Genomic DNA, 19,918 nt, shown 5'->3' with positions numbered 1-19,918 from the left:
CAAAGAACAATTTATGAATCAGGCAACCTGTCGAATCACAGAAGATTCAGAAACACTCCAGTGACACTGCATGGTTGAAGATGATTTATGGACAGGAAAAGGAAAGTGATATACAGAAACAAGTGAGGTACAGCAACAGCTGAATGGGTTACAGCTTGGCTTGTGCCTTATTTGAACATGATTTGAACAGTTGGCTAAAACTTGGTAGTTGGCACAAGAGTAGATTTTAGTCTGTTTACACATCCAGTTAAGTTACATTTCGCTCTGTACAGAGAAACCTTTAGGCTGAATTTAAAATACGTAAGGAGGAGGTTTAGGCTAAGCTTAATTTAACAGGCCCTTCCAGAATTAGAAGTCCTTCTGCTTCTCCATCTCAGCTCCTCCACATGTTGTCCCAGGAAGCCCTGAGGTCCTCATCTCAGCACCATGAGAACCAGGAGTTAATGACCAATAGACCTTCACTATAGGACCTTCAAGGCCCATCTGTATTTTGGGAAGAAAGGTGACCTCAGACAGAAGGTTTGTGATGCAAGAAGGAATGATGAGCAAAGGTGGTGGCAAACATATAGGGAAATCTAAATGAATGTCTGCATAATATAACAATGGTAATCATAATGTGAATTGGGGATAAAAAAGGGGCAGACTAAAACAGCATGGGCAGGAAAGATGAGAGTGAAAGTGTTCCTTACATTGTTTCAGAGGATTGTGTAGGATATTAATTTTAGACTTAAGCATACATTTTAAAATTTCAAGGGCAATAAGTAAAAGAAAACAGTGTAAACTTCCAAATGAGTAGAGAGAAAAATGCAATATACTAAGATTAGATATTTATGAAGAATATTAGAAGAATTCATTGAAATATTTAAAAACCTAACAAATAGACAGAATACATAATTAACTGAAGGAAACAATTTTTGTAAAGATGCCACAATTGCCAAGCTGATTTATTGATTTACTGTAATTCCAGGCAAAATGCCAATAGGGTATTTTGAGCAACTTGACAAACTAGTTTTGCAACTTATAATGAAAGGCAAAAGCTCAAGCATGGTTGAGAGTGGGATCTTGAGATATCTGTACATCAAAATTTATCATAAAGATGCAGCAATTAAAATTACATGATAGAAGCATAAAGACAGATACATTTATCAGTGAAACTGAATAGAGTCAACAGTATCCCTGCTCATTCAAGCATTATGCAGGACAGAGGTGACCTTGTTCATCCATGAGGAAGTGGAAACAATGAACAACTGATGCTGAGATAATTATTCACATGAAGAAAAATGAAGTTGGATCCCTGCCTTCCACATATACAAAAATCAATTCCAAATGGATTAGCGAAAAGGCAAAATTTAAAAACATTTTCAAGAAAATATAGGAGAATATCTGGCCAAGCATGGTGGCTCATGCCTGTAATCCCAGTACTTGGGAGGCCAAGGCAGGCAGATCACAAGGTCAGGAGATCGAGAGTATCCTGGCTAACATGGTGAAACACCATCTCAACTAAAAATACAAAAATACACACACACACACAAATTAGCTGGGCATGGTGGTGGGTGCCTGTAATCCCAGCTACTTGGGAGGCTGAGGCAGGATAATGGCGTGAACCTGGGAGGCGGAGCTTGCAGTGAGCTGAGATAGCGCCACTGCACTGCAGTCTGGGTGACAGAGCGAGACTCCATCTCAAAAAAAAAATATATATATATATATGTGTGTATATATATATATACGTATATATATATATGAGAGAACATTTTCTGAATTTAGGGCAAGAAAGACTTCATGAAAAGATAGGGAGCTGACCACAAAAGAAAATACATGAATTCTATTTGTCAAAAGACGTCATGAAGAAAGTGAAAAGACAAGCCATGAACTGCAAGAAAATGTGTGTAAACAAGTATAATTGACTAAAGATGAGTATCAAGATTATACAAAGAGCTCCTACAAATCAAAAAGAACAGAATGCTAAAGAAAAATGGGCAAAGGACATGAACGGGCACTTTTAAAAAGAGGGAATATGATAAATATATGTTAAGGTCTCAACTTTATTAGTGATCAGGGAAATGCAAATTAAAACTCTGGTGAAATACTATCTTACATTTACCTACCTGGAAAAATCAAGAAGTGTGACAATACTAAGTGTTGGTGAGGATGTAAATTAACAATTCTTACCCATTGCTGGTAGAGGTGAAATTGGGACCACCAGTTGGGGAAACAGTTCTAGTGTTTTATTGTAAAGTTGGATATTTGCGTATACTACTAGGTATTACATCTTGTGGGGTGTCTGCATGCGTACACCAGGATACGAATTGGGTCCTTTTCAATTGTTTCCAACCCCAAATTGGAAAAAAAAAAAAAAGAAGAAGAACCAACAAACCACCAAGTGGCTTTATCGCTGGATCAATAAATTGTGGTATAGCCACATAGTGGAATATTTTACTGTAGTGAAAATGAATTACAGGACTATACAGCACTGTGTATGTATTATAGAAACAACTTTGAAAGAAGAAAATTGCAGAAGAGAACTTAACAGCATGATACCATTTGTCTGAGTCCATTTGGGCTGCTATAACAAAATACCATAGGCTGGGTGACTTATAAACACCAATTTATTTCTCACAGTTCTGGAGGCTGGGAAGTCCAAGATCAAGGCACCAGCAGATTCCTGTCTTGTGAGGGACTGGTGTCAGTTATTAGATGATGGCAACTGCTGTGTTCCCACATGGTGGGAGTGGCTAGATAGCTCTGCAGGACCTCCTTTATAAGGGTTCTTATGAATCCTACTCATGACCAAAGGGCCCATCTCCTGATACCATCACTTTGGGGGTTAGGATTCTAGCACATGAATTTATGGAGTCACAAACACCCAGACCATAGCACCATTTTTATAAAGTTACAGAGAAGCAAAACGAAGTGATGTATTAGGGATACAAAGAAACGATTTAAAAAAACTATTTTAAAAAGTGAGGGTATGACAGACACAAAGGTCAGGATAGAAGTTGGGCGTGCAGAGGGAGAAGGGATAAGGAAGGAAACCACAGGTGGGAGCATCTATACTAGGAATGTTCCATTTTTTAAGTAGGATGGTTTTGTCGTGGATAGTAATTGTATTATGTTTCCTAACGATGTGTGAGGGAGAAGGAAAGAGAAAATCAGCGTAGAAGACTCACTGCAGAAGCGGCCTGCCTGAAAAGTCACAGCAACAGGCAAAAATAAAACAACCTGGTAAAAAACTCAGGCTGCACCTGCACACAGAGAAGCAGACAGGGTCCAGCATAGAAGCCCTTTGTTCTTTCATAATTAGCGAGCTCCCAGGAAAGTTTCCTCCCCTTTTCAGGCATATACATGGTGGGAACTTGCACAGGGAGGAGGGGTGCTAACCTAAAACAAACTCACAGTTATGCAAACAAAAAAGGCGGTGCTTTGTGCTTGCATAGACACATACCCACAGCTGCATAAGATAAGACAGCTTTACTGATAAGAGAAGTTACTCAAACTACTACAGAGATAAGAGGTTTTCTTGCAAAAGCTTTTGAATTCAGCTGTAACAGGGCAATCCACTTGCATACTCAGCTCACTGTGGAGAGCTTTCTACTTTCGCTTATGAAACTTTCACTCCCACCTCACCCTGTGTCCCGTTCCTTAGTTTTCTTGGAGTAGGACAAAGAATCCCAGGTATTAGTCCAAACAAGGAGAAAATGCTACATTAAAGTACATTGGCAAGACGGCAACATGTGTATTCCATGTACTTTTTCTTATGTTATCTGTCACGTATGTGTAGATTTCATTTTCTATATATTTTTTAAAACAAAATAACTGAATTGTTCAAGATTTTAACTCCTGATGGTGCCTCCCAAGGCTTCCTAATCTGGTCTCCATTTACCCCTCCATGTCACGCCTCTGTTCCAAACCGCTGAGCTTCTCCAGCCAGTTTAGGCACCACCTCTGAGCCTTTGCAGTTTCCATGACCTTCCCCGAAACGAATAACTCCTTCGCCCCCCTCCCGCTAAAAGACCCACAGATTCCCGGGCCTCTAAGCGCCCCATTTCGCCCCACTCTGTCCTCGGACGCGCTCACTGCGCCCGCGCCACTGTCGCCGCCCCGCGCGCCTCTGCCGTTTGCCGCCCGCGGCGCTTTCCCCTCCGCGGTTCCTCCCCGAGCCGCCCCCAGCGCCCACGATTCCGCGGCTCCGCCGACCAGGGGCCGCGCAGACCGGGAACTCGCCAGGCGCGTAGTCCCTTGCGAGGCCTGGGGGCCGGCGAGGCAGCAGAGGCGGGATGGGCCTGAGCCCGGGCGCCCGGGGGAAGTACGCGCCCCGCCTCCCTAGGATTCCCCCACCCCGCCCCAAACCCGCCTCGCGAACCGCCGGTACCGGGCGCAAGGACCAGCAGCCTGCGCCCAGACGTTCAACTGTGCCCCACTCAGGTCAGCCCCGAGAATGGGGGCCCTTTCCGCAATTGTCCTTCAGCTCCCAGCGGGCCGTTACCCTCAAAGCTCCTTTTCTTAGACATTTGGTGATTGTGTTGTCTGTTAGCCATCATGAGCGAACGTTTCAGAACGACCGCTTGTTATAAAGCTAATCGAAGCGAGCCAGGCAGCCACTCCCTCATTCCTGCCGTATTTTATATGGAGGTGAGGCAGTGGTGGCAGCTCCGGAGGGTGGCGTTAAGACCGGCTCTCGCTCTGCAGAGGTTCCTCCCATCTGGCTTAGGACAGAGGCGAGGCGCCCTTCTTCATGCTCTCCCCGATTCCGTCCCCAGGAATTCCAAAGTCTCTCTTTGGCAGAGGAGCTGAACCCGCTCCAGCACCTAGTTCCACAACCCTCTCCATTCATCCCAAGGTTTCCTGAGGCCTAACCAGGAGCCGGGCACGATGCTGGACTTGAGCTCTGAGCCCACTCTCCGTAGCGGTCAAGGTGCTTGCTCGAACTTTCCTTTCACAGGTCTAAATAGCATTTCTCCCCTTGAATTAGAAGAATCCGTGGGATCCGCAGCGTTGGTCCAGCTCCCAGCCAAGCAGCCTAGGCCGGGCACATTAGAACAGGGCAGAAGCATCCAGCAAGGGTAAGAAGATTGTAAGGATGAGGTCTTTGGGTGGAAGAAGTCTTTTGAAGAACTGACTTGGAATGCAGTTCTGTAAGGCAAACCCAGAGGTGGTTTTTGTGTGAACCAGCCAGCTGCTACCCAGCAAGGGAAAGGCTGGTGTGATCCTGGGTGATAACAGATTATACTGGGCTTGGGACCTGTTGGCCACAGGCACGCCTTGCAGCTGTTTCTAGCCACAAGGCCATTGTCTAGACCCCAGAGAAATGAATGGCTTTAGCAGGAGGCTTACAATATTGTCCTTGGTCTCACTAATCAATGAACAATGAGTCAACCTTTGGCAGATTTCCTGAATTCACTTTCATTAACAACATGATGGTTGCTGCTTTAAAAAAATTCCGAGGGGCTGAAATTTTGGAGAGGAGCTATAGTGAAAATGAGGGGTGTCCCATCTGCCCCATACACTATTTTTTTCTGGAGAAGAGTTTAAAGCATGGGAAAAGGTCAAGAAAAAGCCATTTCTGAGCTGGTGGTATACCAGATGTTTACATGTGCTGTCTCTTTTCCCTCTCATGACACCTCTGTGAGACATATTTTCATCTCTATTTTAAAGATAATCAAGCTGAGGGTCAGACATTAATTTACTAGCTCAAGGTGGGACAGCAATCATGAGAGCTAGGATTCAAACCTAGATCTTTTGGCTTTGAAGTATTTTACTCTACTGTATTTTACTCTCCTTTACCTTCATTTAATATGCTTAAAAGCCTATTCTTGCCTTTTGTTTCTGTCCCCTCCTGTAACATTTTGTTTCAAGGGAGAAATATACTGATTTCATTCGTATTACTTGCAGTTACAGTGTTGTGGCTTGTCAAGCTTTCTTAGAAATCTGGAGCTAATTATTGGAAGAAGGAGCTCTACAGTTCAAGGGGTTTGCCTCTGGGCAGTAGGGCTGGGATGAGAAGGGAAAGAAGGAAGGCTCCTTGCATTTCATTATAAATTCTTATGTACTGGTTCCTTAACAACAACAACAACAACAACCACAACCACAACCGTGTGCAAGTATCACTTTGACAAACATTAAAAAGCGATTATTAGCAAATTAAAAAATAATAAAAAACCCCAAAACTGCTTCTTGCTATCATTAGCATTTAAACAATTGTCAGAAAACCGGCCAACGGCAGTTCTTCTGGGCTCACAGAAACAAGTTCTAATGGGTTCACAGACACAAGCTTGGGGGGAAACGTTCCCTACAATCTCCAAACCGAAAGGCATCTTAAAAATCACAAATCTGTAATACAGATTTTCTGATAATTGTGAAATAGTGATATTTGTTAACTATGTGATTACAAAATCATTCAGGGAGAAGCCTGTAGTTAGCTTGGAGACCACACTCAGCCAGAAAGCAGACTGGAGTTCAATTCCCAAGCCTGAGAATAAAGGCAAGTTAATAAAGCAAGCAGCTGAGGTAGGTATAACAAGAATTCTCAAAGTGACTATCTTTAACCTCCTGGCAACTTCTCTACATATTGTATTTTACTTTGTTTCCAGGGGTGTCCAATCTTTTGGCTTCCCTGAGCCACATTGGAAGAAGAAGAAACATCTTGGGCCACACATAAAATACACTAACACTGACGATAGCTGTTAAGCTTAAAACACACACACACACACACACACACACACACACAAATGTCATAATGTTTTAATAAAGTTTACAAATTTGTGTTGGGCCACATTCAAAGCTGTCCTGGGCTGTATGTGGCCTGTGGGCTGCAGGTTGGACAAGCTTGGTTAAGACAGCCTAATAAATATCCTGATTTGGGATGTTAGTTATGCTTTGCTTTAAAGCAATTTTATTGAGATGTAATTAACATATAGTAAACTCCACATATCTAAAATATATAATTTGATACATTTGGCATATGTATATGCCAGGGAAATGTACAATTTGATACACTTTGACATCTATATATATATCCTGTGAAATCTTCACCACAATCAAGATAATGAATAATCTCTATCATTTACAAAAGTTTCTTTGTACCTTTTGTAATCCCTCTCTCTTCCCACACCACTCCCATCCCCAGGCAACAACTGATACGCTTTTTGTCACCATAGATTTGTTTGCATTTTGAGAGATTTATATGGAATCATATTGTATGTGCACTTTGTCTCCTTCAGGTAACTATTTTGGATGACATCCGTGTTGTTGCTTTTTATCAACAGTTCATTCCTTTTTATTACTGAGCAGTATTTCATTGCATGGATATGCTACTCTTGTTTATCTGTTCATCTGTTGATTGAGCATTTAAGTTGTTTCTAGTTTTTGACTATCACAATCTGCTTGGACATTTATGTACAAGTCTTTGTGCAGACTGTGTATTTTTTCCTCTTGGGTGAATATGTAGGAATGAAATGGCTAGGTCATGTGGTAGATGTATATTTAACTTACTGTTTTCCTTAATTTTTTTTTTTCTTTTTTGGGGCTCTCCAAGCCTGCTAGACAAATTCTAAAAGACCTCTAACCTTAACTTACTGTTTTCCACAGTGGTTGTATCATTTTACCTTCCTACTGGCAGTATATAAGAGTTCCAGTTCATCAGCATTTGGCATGGTCAAAATCTTCTAAATTTGAGCTATTTTTATAGATGTGTTGGTATCTCATTGTGGTTTTCATTTGCATTTTCCTAATGACTAATAATGTTAAACATCTTTTCATGTGTATATTTGCCATCCATATATATAATCTTTGGTGAAGTGTTCAAATCTTTTGCCCATTTTTTCCTATTGGTTTGTATGTTTTGAGAGTTCTCCAGAAGTTCTCTATACAAGTATGTCATCAGATAAATACTTTATGATATTTTCTCTCCATCTGTAGCTTGTCTCTTCAGAACAGGTTCTTGAATTTTGATGAAGTCCAACGTATCGGCTTTTCCTTTTATAAAAAGGAAATGTAATGAAATACTGCTCAGTAATAAACAGGAATGAACTATTGATAAAAGGCAACAACATTGATGTCACTCAAAATAGTTATATGAAGGAGACAAAGAAGTGGACATACAATATGATTTCATATAAATCTCTATTTATGAATAGTGCCTTTCGTGTCATATCTAAGAAACCTTTGCCTAGGTCACAAAGATTTTCTCCTATTTTCTTTTAGATATTTTATAGTTTTATTTTTTACATTTACATATTTGATACATCTTTATTTGTACTTTTATTTCAATAGTTTTGGGGGAACAGGTGGTGTTTGGTTGCATGGAAAAGTTCTTTAGTGGTGATTTCTGAGATTTTAGTGCATCCATCACCTGAGCAGTGTACACTATACTCAGTGCGTGGTCTTTTATCCCTCACCCCACTCCTACACCTCCCTTCCAAGTCCCTAAAGTCGATTACATCATTCTTATGCCTTTGTGCCCTCATAGCTTAGCCCCCACTTATAAGTGAGAACATATGATTTTTTGGTTTTCCGTTCCTGAGTTACTTCACTTAGAATAATGGTCTCCAGTTCTATCCAGGTTGCTGTGAATGCCGTTGTTTCATTCCTTTTTATGGCTGAGTAGTATTCCATGGTGTGTGTGTGTGTGTGTGTGTGTGTGTGTGTGTATACATACCACATTTTCTTTGTCCACTCATTTGTTGATGGTCATTTAGGCTGGTTCCATATTTTTGCAGTTGTGAATTGTGCTGCTATACACATGGATGTGCAAGTGTCTTTTTCATACAATGACTTCTTTTCCTCTGGTTAGATACCCCAGTAGTGGGATCAAATTGTTGTTCTACTTTTAGTTCTTTAAGGAGTCTTCATAGTGTTTTCCATAGTGATTGTACCAGTTTACATCCCCACCAGCAGTGTAAGTGTTCCCTTTTCACCACATCTATGCCAACACATATTATTTTTTGATTTTTAAGTTATGGCCAGTCTTCAGGAGTAAGGTGGTATTATTGCATTGTGGTTTTGATTTAGATTTCTCTAATAATTAGTGATGTTGAGCAGTTTTTAAAATGTGTTTGTTGGCCATTTATGTATCTTCTTTTGAGAATTGCCTGTTCATGTCCTTTGCCCACTTTTTGATGGGATTGTTTGTTTTTTCCCTTGCTGATTTGCTTGAGTTCCTTGCAGATTCTGGATATTAGTCCTTTGCTGGATGCATAGTTTGTGAATATTCTCTCACACTCTGTGGGTTGTCCGTTTACTCTGCTGATTGTTCTTTTGCTGTGCAGAAGCTTTTTGGTTTAATTAGGTCCCAACTATTTATATTTGTTTACATTACATTTGCTTTTGGGTTCTTGATTATGAATTCTTTTTCTGCGTCAATGTCTAGAAGGATTTTTCTGATGTTATCTTCTAGAATTTTTATGGTTTCATATCTTAGATTTAAATCTCTGATCCGTCTTGAGTTGATTTTTGTAGAAGGTGAGAGTTGAGGATCCAGCTTTATTCTTCTACATGTGGCTTGCCAATTATCCCAGCATTTTTTGTTGAATAGGGTGTCCTTTTCTACTTTATGTTTTTGTTTGCTTTGTTGAAGACAGTTGGCTGTATTTTGCTTTATTTCTGGCTTCCCTATTCTGTTACATTGGTCTGCATGCCTGTTTTTATACCAGTACCATGCTGTTTTGGTAACTATAGCTTTGCAGTATAGTTCAAAGTCAGGTAATGTGACACCTCAAGATTTGTTCTTTTTGCTTAGTCTTGCTTTGGCTATGTGGGCTCTTTTTTGGTTCCATACTAATTTTAGGGTTGTTTTATTCTAGTTCTGTGAATAGGTATTTTGATGGGAATTACACTAAATTTGTAGATTGCTTTTGGCAGTATGGTCATTTTCACGATATTGATTCTACCCATCCATGAGCGCGAGATGTGTTTCCATTTGTTTGTATCATCTGTGATTTCTTTCAGCAGTGTTTTGTTTTCCTTGTAGAGATCTTTCATGTCTTTGTTTAGCTATATTACTAAGTATTTTTTTTTTTTACAGCTGTTGTAGAAGGGGTTGAGTTCTTGATTTGATTCTCAGCTTAGTCATTGTTGGTGTACAGCAGGGCTACTGGATTTGTATACAATAATTTTGTATCCTGAAACTTTGCTAAATTGATTTACCAGTTCTAGGACTTTTGGGATTAGGCTTTAGGGTTTTCTAGGTATATGATCATATCAGCAAACAGCAACAGTTTGACTTCCTTTTTACTGATTTGGATGCCCTTTATTTCTTTCTCTTTTCTGATTGTGCTGGCTAGGACTTCCAGTACTGTATCGAATAAATGTGGTGAAAGTGGGCATCCTTGTCTTGTTCTAGTTACCAGGGGGAATGCTTTCAACTTTTCCCCAATCAGTATAATGTTGGCCGTGGGTTTGCCATAGATGTCTTTTATTGCCTTGAGGTATGTCCCTTTTATGCTGATTTTGTTGAGGTTTTTAATCATAAAGGGATGCTGGATCTTGTCAAATGCTATTTCTGTGGCTATTGAGATGATTATGCGATTTTTGTTTTTAATGCTGTTTGTGCGATGTATCACATTTATTGACTTGTATATATTAAACCATCCCTGCATCCCTGCTATAAAACCCACTTGATCATGGTGGATTATTTTTTGATATGCTTTTGATTCAGTTAACTAGTATTTTCTTGAGGATTTTTGCATCCGTGTTCATCAGGGATATTGGTCTGTAGTTTTCTTTTTTTGTTATGTCCTTTCCTGGTTTTGGTATTAAGGTGATGCTGGCTTCATAAAACGATTTAGGGAGCATTCCCCCTTTCTCTGTCTTTTGGAATAATTTCAGTAAGATTGGTATCAATGCTTTGAAAGCCTGATAGAATTCAACAGAATTCAACTGTGAATCTGTCTGGTTCTGGACTTTTGTTGTTGTTGTCGTTGGCATTTTAAAAAATTACTGTTTCAATCTTGCTACTTGTTATCATCTGTTCAGAGTTTCTATTTCTTCCTGATTTAATATAGGAGGATTGCATATTTCCAGGAATTTATCCATCTCCTCTAGATTTTCTAGTTTGTGTGTGTGAATGATCTTTTGTATTTCTGTGTTATCAGTTTTAATATCTCACATGTCTTTTCTAATTGAATTTATTTGGATCTCTTCTCTTTTCTTGGTTAATCTCACTAATGGTCTATCAATTTTGTTTATCTTTTCAAAGAACCAGCTTTTTGTTTCATTTATCTTTTGTGTGTGTTTGTGTGTGTGTGTGTGTTTTGTTTTGTTTTGTTTTGTTTTTTTGGCTTCAATTTCATTTGGTTCTGCTCTGATCTTGGTTATTTCTTTTCCTCTGCTGATTTAGGTTTAGTTTATTCTTGTTTCTCTAGTTCCTTGAGGTGTAACCTTAGAGGGTTTTTTTTTGTTTTTTGTGTGTGTGTGTTTTTTTTTTGATGTAGGCATTTAATGCTATGAACTTTCCTCTTAGCATCACTTTTGCTGTGTCACTGAGCTTTTGATAAGTTGTGTCACTATTATTGTTCAGTTCAAAGAATTTTTAAATTTCCATCTTGATTTCATTGTTGACCAAATATCATTGAGGAGTAGATGACTTAATTTCCATGTATTTGTATAGTTTGAGGATTCCTTTCAGAGTTAATTTCTAATTTTATTCCACTGTGGTCTGAGAGGGTACTTGATATATTTTTGATTTTCTTAAATTTATCGAAACTTGTTTTGTGGCCTATCAAATGATCTATCTTGGAGAATGTTCCATGTGCTGATGAAAAGAATGTATATTTTGCAGTTGTTGGGTGGAATGTTCTGTAAATATCTGTTAAGTTTATTTGCTCTGGGTATAGTTTAAGTCCGTTGTTTCTTTGTTGACATTCTGTCTTGATGACCTGTCTAGTGCTGTCAGTGGAGTACTGAAGTCCCCCACTATTACTGTGTTGCCATCTATCTCATTTCTTAGGTGTAGTAATAATTGGTTTATACATTTGGGAGCTCTTGTGTTAGATGCATATATAATTAGGATTGTGATATTTTCCTGTTGGACTGATCTTTTTATTATGACATAATGTCCCTCTTGATCTTTTTAAACTGTTGTTGTTTTAAGGTCTGTTTTGTCTTATATGAGAATAGTTACTCTAGCTCACTTTTGGTTTCCATTTGCTTGGAATATCTTTTTCCACCCCTTTTATGTGAGTCCTTATGCATTAAGTGAGTCTCTTAGAGATAGCAGATACTTGGTTGGTGGATTTTAATCCATTCTGCCATTCTGTATCCTTTCAGTGAAACATTTAGGCCATTTACAGTCAATGTTAGTATTGAGATGTGAGGTGCTGTTTTACTCATTGTGCTAGTTGTTGCCTGAATACCTTTTTTAAAAAAATTGTGTTATTGTTTTACAGGCTGTGTGAGATTTAAGGAGGTTCTATTTTGTGTATTTTGAAGTTTTCTTTCAAGATTTAGAACTCCTTTGATCATTTCTTGTAGTGCTGGCTTAGTTGTGGTGAATTCTGTCAGCATTTGTTTGTCTGAAAAAGACTTTATTTCTCCTTCACTTATGAAGCTTAGTTTTGCTGGATACACAATTCTTGGCTGATCATTGTTTTGTTTGAAATGGCTAAAGATAGAACCCCAATCCCTTCTGTCTTGTAGGGTTTCTGCTGAGAAATCCGCTGTTAATCTGTTAGGGTTTCCTTTCTAGGTTACCTGATGCTTTTGCCTCACAGCTCATAAGATTCTTTCCTTTGTCTTGATTTTAGATAACGTGATGACTATGTGCCTGGATGATGATCTTTTTGTGATGAATTTCCCAGGTGTTGAGTTTCCTGTATTTGGATGTCTAGATCTGTGGTAAGGCCAGGGAAGTTTTTCTCAATGATTCCCTCAAATGTGTTTTCCAAACTTTTAGATTCCTCTTCTTCCTTAGGAACACCAATTATTTTTAGTTTTGGTCATTTAAGATAATTCCAAATTTCTAGGAGGCTTTGTTCATATTTTTTATTATTTTTTTCTTTGTCTTTGTCAGATAGGAGGCCTTACAAAAGAGGAGTTTCTCTAAGTGGGTGCCTGTTTCTGGGAGAAGGGCCAGAGCTGGGTTGCCAGCCTGTGCAGATGTACAGGGAGCTTTGAAATGACCGTTTATTCCAAAGGGACAAACAGAATTCAGAAGGTTGATTATTATTAGTATTATTTTTGAGATGGAGTCTTGCTCTGTCACCCAGGCTGGAGTGCAATGGCACACTCTTGGCTCACTGCCACCTCCATCTCCCAGGTTCAAGTGATTCTCCTGCTTCAGCCTCCCCAGTTGCTGGGATTACAGGCATGTGCCACCATGTCTCGCTAATTTTTGTATTTTTAGTAGAGGAGGGGTTTTGCCATATCGGCCAGGCTGGTCTTGAATGCCTGACCTCAGGTGATCCACCTGCTTCGGCGTCCCACAGTGCTGGGATTATAGGCATGAACCACCGCACCCAGCCCAGAAGGTTGATTACTAAGCTCTTCAAGGAGATACCAGAGAAAGGTGAAAACCAACTTAAAGAAAACTTTAAAGACAATACAGGATATGGATGATAAATGCTCCAGAAAAAGTAGATATTATAAATAAAAAATAATCACAACTTATGGAAATGAAAGACACACTTAGAGATATACAAAATGCGTAGGAAATAGAACTGAACAAGTATTAATAAAAGAAAAAGCTTGAAGACAAGGCTTTTGAATTAACCCAATCACACGAAGACAAACAGCAGCAAAATCTTCACCTGGAATTGAAGGTGGCAGCATCAGCTGGGATTGGAGGCAGCTCTGGAACATACCGACAGCTACACTATGGCTCATGAAGTTAGCAGAACTTCATCAAATGCTGGAGAGATGTTAAAGAAAAAGGGAAGGATGGGACTGTAGAAAAGCCCCCAGTATAACTGCAACCTTGGCTACACCTTAAACTCACCGGAGGAGCTTTTAAAACTCTGGCACCTAGGCTGTACTCCAGACAGATCTGAACTTTTTAAAGCTCCACAGGCGATTTCAATTTGTAACCAAGGCTGAGAATCAATATTCAATATAATCGATTTACAGTGGGAGGAAATTTAACAAGAGAGTGGATAACTGTTAAGTCTCTGTGAATCCCATTTAGTTTTATACCTTACTACCCCATCCAGTGGCAAAATTGCAGATGAGCGAGTATTAAAATGCAAAAGAAAGTATCTAAAATTCCAAAATTCCCTCCTCTTTCCTTCTCCAATCCCTGAACCTTCTGTTTTCTGTACCACAAAGCTCGTTCGACATCCTTGATGAACAGAACTTGGGTTTTGTGAGCTTTCTTCTGGCTTAGACTGGCCTCACAATGAATTGGGCTATCTTCTTGCTGTCAGTTTTCCAGGAAACAACAACAAGGATTTAATTGACTGCTTGCTTGTTGTCATTGGAAATGACCTAGTCATGTTGGGTGGGAAGTAACTGGTTATTTGGTTGGTGGGGAAGTGTGTCCAAGGTGGAGGGATGGCCAAGAACAGACTGCATGTTCCTACGAAGAACAGACGTGACTGTCCAGCTGGCTTGGCCGACTCTGCGAGCCCTGCCCTCCACTACATACCGTGGATGGTGGGTGAAAGGCATTGGTTAGGACTCTAAGGTATTGGGGTCTGTGCTCAGGTAGAGTGAGATGGAGTCAGGGGTTGGTTCAAGAGTAACATAACGTGTCAACTGGCTTTCCCTCTGGACTGACTCAGGAAAACCTGTCCCATAATCTTACTGTTACTGCCATTCCTTTCACCCTGATCAATGCCAGAAATAATAGCCTGAGTTGGATTGATTTGAGCTCTGGCACCTGTTCTTCACTTCTTGTTCATCTTTCGTCCATGGGCCTTTCTGTTTTTCTTCCTGACCAGTGTCAGGACTTAGATAGTAATGGTCCTTACGTTACTGTAACAGTGAGGATGGGCCTATGGGCTTTCCTGTCATGTGTGTATAATAGCAGAAATGACCTCAGCTTGGCACATATGTTCATATAAAGAAATTAGGTTAAATAACTTCTCTTCCTCTCTCATTTACCTATGTCTGAAAGGAAAAAATAATCAGACAATCTATGAATCAAAAATCTGTATATACCTAAAGTATCAATTAAAGGCAATTTAACTGTTTACCTGCATCTGCACATGCAAATGTTGAACCTGACTTGATTTTTTTAAATGAGCATCAAAATATTTAAACTTCAGACTTTCTTATGAACATTTTAAAACATTGTTCTCTGATCCCTTTGCCATTTATGAAGACAGAGGCATCTGCTTAAAGCAATATATTCTTATTGCTATCTGAATCACAAAGAAAATACTATTTGCTATTGTTCCTTTTTAGTCTTCTCCAGAGGATGAGAAAGATCTCTCCTCCACTTTCCCTTTCTTCACTTACTCTCTTGGCTGCTTTCTGCTCCTCTGTATCCGTCTACATCACTCACATGCTGTCTTCCCAACTCTTAGCTCTCAACCTCTTCTGTATACTACCAGCTTCCGGGTTTTATGGTGTGGGATATCCCTATTGCTCTCCCTGGGCTTATGGCAAAAGAAAATGAAGTCCAGTTTGAAGTCTCCTGCAATATCATGCTGCTTTCTGGGTGAGAAGCCTGGTTTGGGGCGCCCTCTAGTGGATATATGGCTGCCATTACATTTTCCCTTTGAGTAAGGCAGAAGAAAGAGTTGGTTTGTTGGCAGGGGCAAAGGGGTGGTTCTGGTCCTAGCTCGACCATGGACTTGCTGTGGGACTTTAGACAAAGCACTTCCTCTCTCTTGGACTCATTCCTTCCATGAAATATTGTAGTGTATACTGTTTGCTTTGTGCCCACAACAACTCATTCCTGCAAGTGGGCAGGACTTGGGGAATGGCTGAGTGCAGATCTCAGCAAATCCTCTTTTCCCAAAACAATTATAAAGCTAGACAAAATTGCCAAAGACAGTCATTTAAAGACTGGAAATTTGACCAAAGGCATACAACAAATTGAGAAGGGTTAATTTAAGAAAGTCCATCCGTGGCCGGGCGTGGGCTCAAGCCTGTAATCCTAGCACTTTGGGAGGCTGAGGCGGGCAGGTCAGGAGATTGAGACCATCCTGGCTAACACAGTAAAACCCCACCTCTACTAAAAATACAAAAAATTAGCAGGGTGTGATGGCACTAGCCTGTAGTCTCAGCTACTCGGGTGGCTGAGGCAGGAGAATCCCTTGAAACCAGAGAGGTGGAGGTTGTAGTGAGCTGAGATCACGCCACTGCACTCCAGCCTGGGTAACAGAGCAAGACTCCATCTGAAAAAAAAAAAAAAAAAAAAGAAAGTATACTGGTTCTTGGAATTTCAGAAAGAACAGTGGCCGTCTGTAGTGTTTTAGCATTGCCCCTTCACCTCCAGCTGTGTGGTTGTGGTAAGGAAGTTCTATCCAGGTGGGCGGGGCTTGTGGGAGGAAATGGCAGTGGCAGCAGAGGGTGGCTGACTTTACTTCCATGCCCAGGGATGTTGAAAACAATAGTTATCTCAGTGACAAACAATCATGGAAGACCAAAATTGCAGCTAGTTTGAGGTTGCAGTACTGGTTAGGACAAGCAATAAGCCAACAGGCCAGCCAAAAATTTAACATGGAAATCCAGGTAATGATACAACGAAAGAGGGGTCTTGAAAAGCTAACACATGTGTATCTAGTGGTCTGAAAGGTATGCATAAGACTGCATACACATTCACATTCAGGAGAGACTGAAGACTCATAAAAATCTGGAACTTTGAATGAATTCTCCAAGCCACACAGAGATCCACTGACAAAAGGTGAAGCTTTCCTGGCACAAGGTGTGACTCAACCTCTGGCCAGTCACTGGCTGACCATTAAGCTATGCTGATCTAAGCCAGGCTTAAAAACAAGAAACCAGGCGCTGTGGCTCACACCTATAATCCCAACACTTTGGGAGGCTGAGGCAAGTGGATCACAAGGTCAGGAGTTCAAGACCAGCCTGGCCAATGTGGTGAAACCCTGTCTCTACTAAAATACAAAAATTAGTTGGATGTGGTGGCGGGCACCTGTAATCCAAGCTACTCAGGAGGCTGAAGCAGGAGAATTGTTTGAACCTGGGAGGTGGAGGTTGCAGTGAGCCAAGATCATGCCATTGCACTCTGGCCTGGGCGACAGCGTAAGACTCTGTCTCAAAAAAAAAAAAAAAAAAAATTAAAAGTAAATAAATAAATAAAAATAAACAAAATAAAAACAAGGAAAAAAAAAAACCTCTAAGCAGATATCTCAGTGGCTACATGCTGTGAGAGAAACAGACATCACAGAATCAGTCCAGGTAGGTCACTAAACAAACAACAAACAAACAAGCAAACAGCAACATCCATCAGTCCTGGTTGGGTGGGGAAGGAGATCAGAACCCACAGTTACTATATGTTACCTAGAATATCCAGTTTTTCAACAACAAATTATGAGACATGCAAAGAAACAGGATAGAGTGACCCCCACACACAAAAACAGTCAACAGAGACTCTTTCCTAGTGGGCCTACATGTTGAATGTAGCAAATACTTCTCAACAGCTATTATGAGTATGTTTAAAGAAGTAAATCAAGTTTGAAGAATTAAAGGAAAGTGGAATGACAATAACTGATCAAATATAGAATCTCAACAAAGAGGTAGAAATGATAAAGAAGCACCGAATGAAAATCCTGGGGTTGAAAAATGCAATGGCCAAAATAAAACATTCACTAGAGTGATTTAACAGCAAATTTGAGTTCCTAAAAAGGAAAAAGAATCAGCAAACTCAAAGCTGGATCAACAGCAACTATCTAATATGAAGAGTAGGAGGAAAAATAAAAATAAAAATGAACAGAGCCTCAGAGGCCAAGGAGACATCATTGAGCAAACCAGCAAATGTGTAATTGGAGTCCCAGAAAGAGAGAAGATAAAAAGGCAGAAAAAATACCTGTATGAAAGATACCTGAACACTTTCCAAATTTGATATAAAACATTTATCTATACACCCAAGAAGCTCTGTGAATATCTAGACATATCATTCAAACAGATGAAAGCCAAACACGAAGACAGAATCTTGAAAACAACAAGAGAAGAAAAGACTTATTCTATACAAGAGTTGCACAATAAAAAACAATAGTCAACTTTTCATCAGAAGCAATGGAGGCCAGAAGGCAGTGGGATGATGTATTAAAAGTGCTGAAAGAAAAAAACCTGTTAACCAATAATTTTATATCCAGTAATATATCTTACAAAAATGAAGGTGAAATAAAGGTAGTCCTAGATGAATGAAGAATGAGAGAATTTTTGCCTAGCACACTTGCCTTAAAAGAAATAGCAAAGAAAATTCTTCCAGTGGAAAGAAAGACACACCAGATAGCATTCTAAGCCACATGAAGTACAAAGCACCAGTAAAGGTAATTATATAGGTGATTATATAGAAGAATATAAATATATATTTTATCATTTATGCTGACCAATTTGAAAGGTAATTGAATAAAACTAGTTATAAATCCTATTCTTGGTCTTATAACATGCAAATACATAATAAATATAATAGTAATAGCACAAAGGAGAGGGACTGATATGAAGCTATATTAGATCGATGACGCCAGACAGTAAGTATCTTAATCAACAGGAAGAAATGGAGAGTGCCAGAAATGGTAAAGTGTAGTTAATATAAATGACCATAAGTATATTTTTTCCTTTTTCTCTTAACTAATTTAAAAGACAAAAGTTTATATAAAGCAATATTTGTAACACTGTCTTCGGTTTATAACATATATGGATGTAATATATCTGACAATAATAACATAAAGGAGGGAAAAAGCAATGGAGCTAATTTTAAGTTTCCGTATTTTACAGGAATTAAGTTAGTATTAATCTAAAATAGATAGCAATAAGTCAAGATGCATATTGGAATCTTTAGAGCAACCACAAGGAAACAATTAAAAATGTTATCAAAAAGTTAACAGAGGAATTAAAATGATCATTAGAAAATACGTATTTGATACAAAAAAGAAGGCAAAAGAGGAACAGAGGAACAAAAAAGACGTGAGGTACAGAAGACTGACAGCAGATTATAGTCATAAATCCAATTTTATTAATAGTAACATTAAATGTGAATGAATTAAACACACCGAAAAAAGGCAGAGATCATATGACTTAATAGAACAAGATCCAGTTAAATGCCATCCACAAGAGACACACTTTAGATCTAAAGTCACAAATAGGTTGATGTACACAGTGGCCGTAGCAGGAGTGGTTGTACCAATATCAGACAAAATAGACTTTAAGAGAAGAGATATTCTTGAAAAAAGTGGGGTCATTCTATAATGACAAAAGGTTAATTCATCAGGAAGATATAACAATTATAAACATATACACATCCAACAAAATAACCCCAAAAAGTATGAAGCAAAAACTGATAGAAATAAAGGGATAAATTGGGAATTCAGAAATAATAGTTGGGAAACTTCAATACCCCACTCTCAGTAGTGGATAGAACAACTAGGCAGAAAATCAGTGAGCAGATAGAAGATGTAAGCAGCTCACTGATGTGACTAACTGACATTCATAAAACATTTCACTCAACAACAGAATACATATTCTTCTCCAGCACACATGAATGTTTTCCAGGATAGACCTTCTTCTAGGCCATAAAGTAAGTCTCAGTAAATTTGAAGGGATTGAAATTCTGCAAAATATTTTATTTGATCACATGAAATTAAATTAGAAATTAATAACAAAGTGATATTTTGGGAAATTCACAAATATTTGGAAATTAAACAACATACATCTAAATGTCAAAAAAGGAACAAGGAAGTTAGAAAATATTTTGAGCTGAGTGAAAATGAAAACAGAACTTATCAATTTTATGAGATGCAGCTGAAGCACTTAGAGGAAAATTTGTAGCTGCAAATGCCTATATTAGAAAGGAAAAAAA

The 19,918-nt window shown here is 39.2% G+C and overlaps 1 protein-coding gene across 3 annotated transcripts in view; it reads left to right on the top strand.

Moving 5' to 3' along the window:
- The first annotated feature begins 4,100 nt into the window (after positions 1-4,100).
- Positions 4,101-19,918, top strand: part of HRASLS5 (HRAS-like suppressor family, member 5) — a 29,656-nt gene continuing 13,838 nt past the window's right edge. For 2 of the 3 annotated variants that reach the window (XM_011993431.1, XM_011993429.1), the window contains exons 1-3: positions 4,101-4,422; positions 4,940-5,060; positions 6,399-6,504. In XM_011993431.1, coding sequence (XP_011848821.1) covers positions 4,275-4,422; positions 4,940-5,060; positions 6,399-6,504 — 375 coding nt within the window. In that variant the 5' untranslated portion in view covers positions 4,101-4,274. The remainder of the gene's footprint in view (positions 4,423-4,939; positions 5,061-6,398; positions 6,505-19,918) is intronic. The other variant, XM_011993430.1, reaches the window with a different exon arrangement.

This window comes from Mandrillus leucophaeus, unplaced genomic scaffold (genome assembly GCF_000951045.1).
Source record: "Mandrillus leucophaeus isolate KB7577 unplaced genomic scaffold, Mleu.le_1.0 Scaffold43, whole genome shotgun sequence".
Lineage (NCBI taxonomy): Eukaryota > Metazoa > Chordata > Mammalia > Primates > Cercopithecidae > Mandrillus > Mandrillus leucophaeus.
Note: the sequence above shows the minus strand (reverse complement) of the source record. Positions and strands in the feature narration are given on the sequence as shown.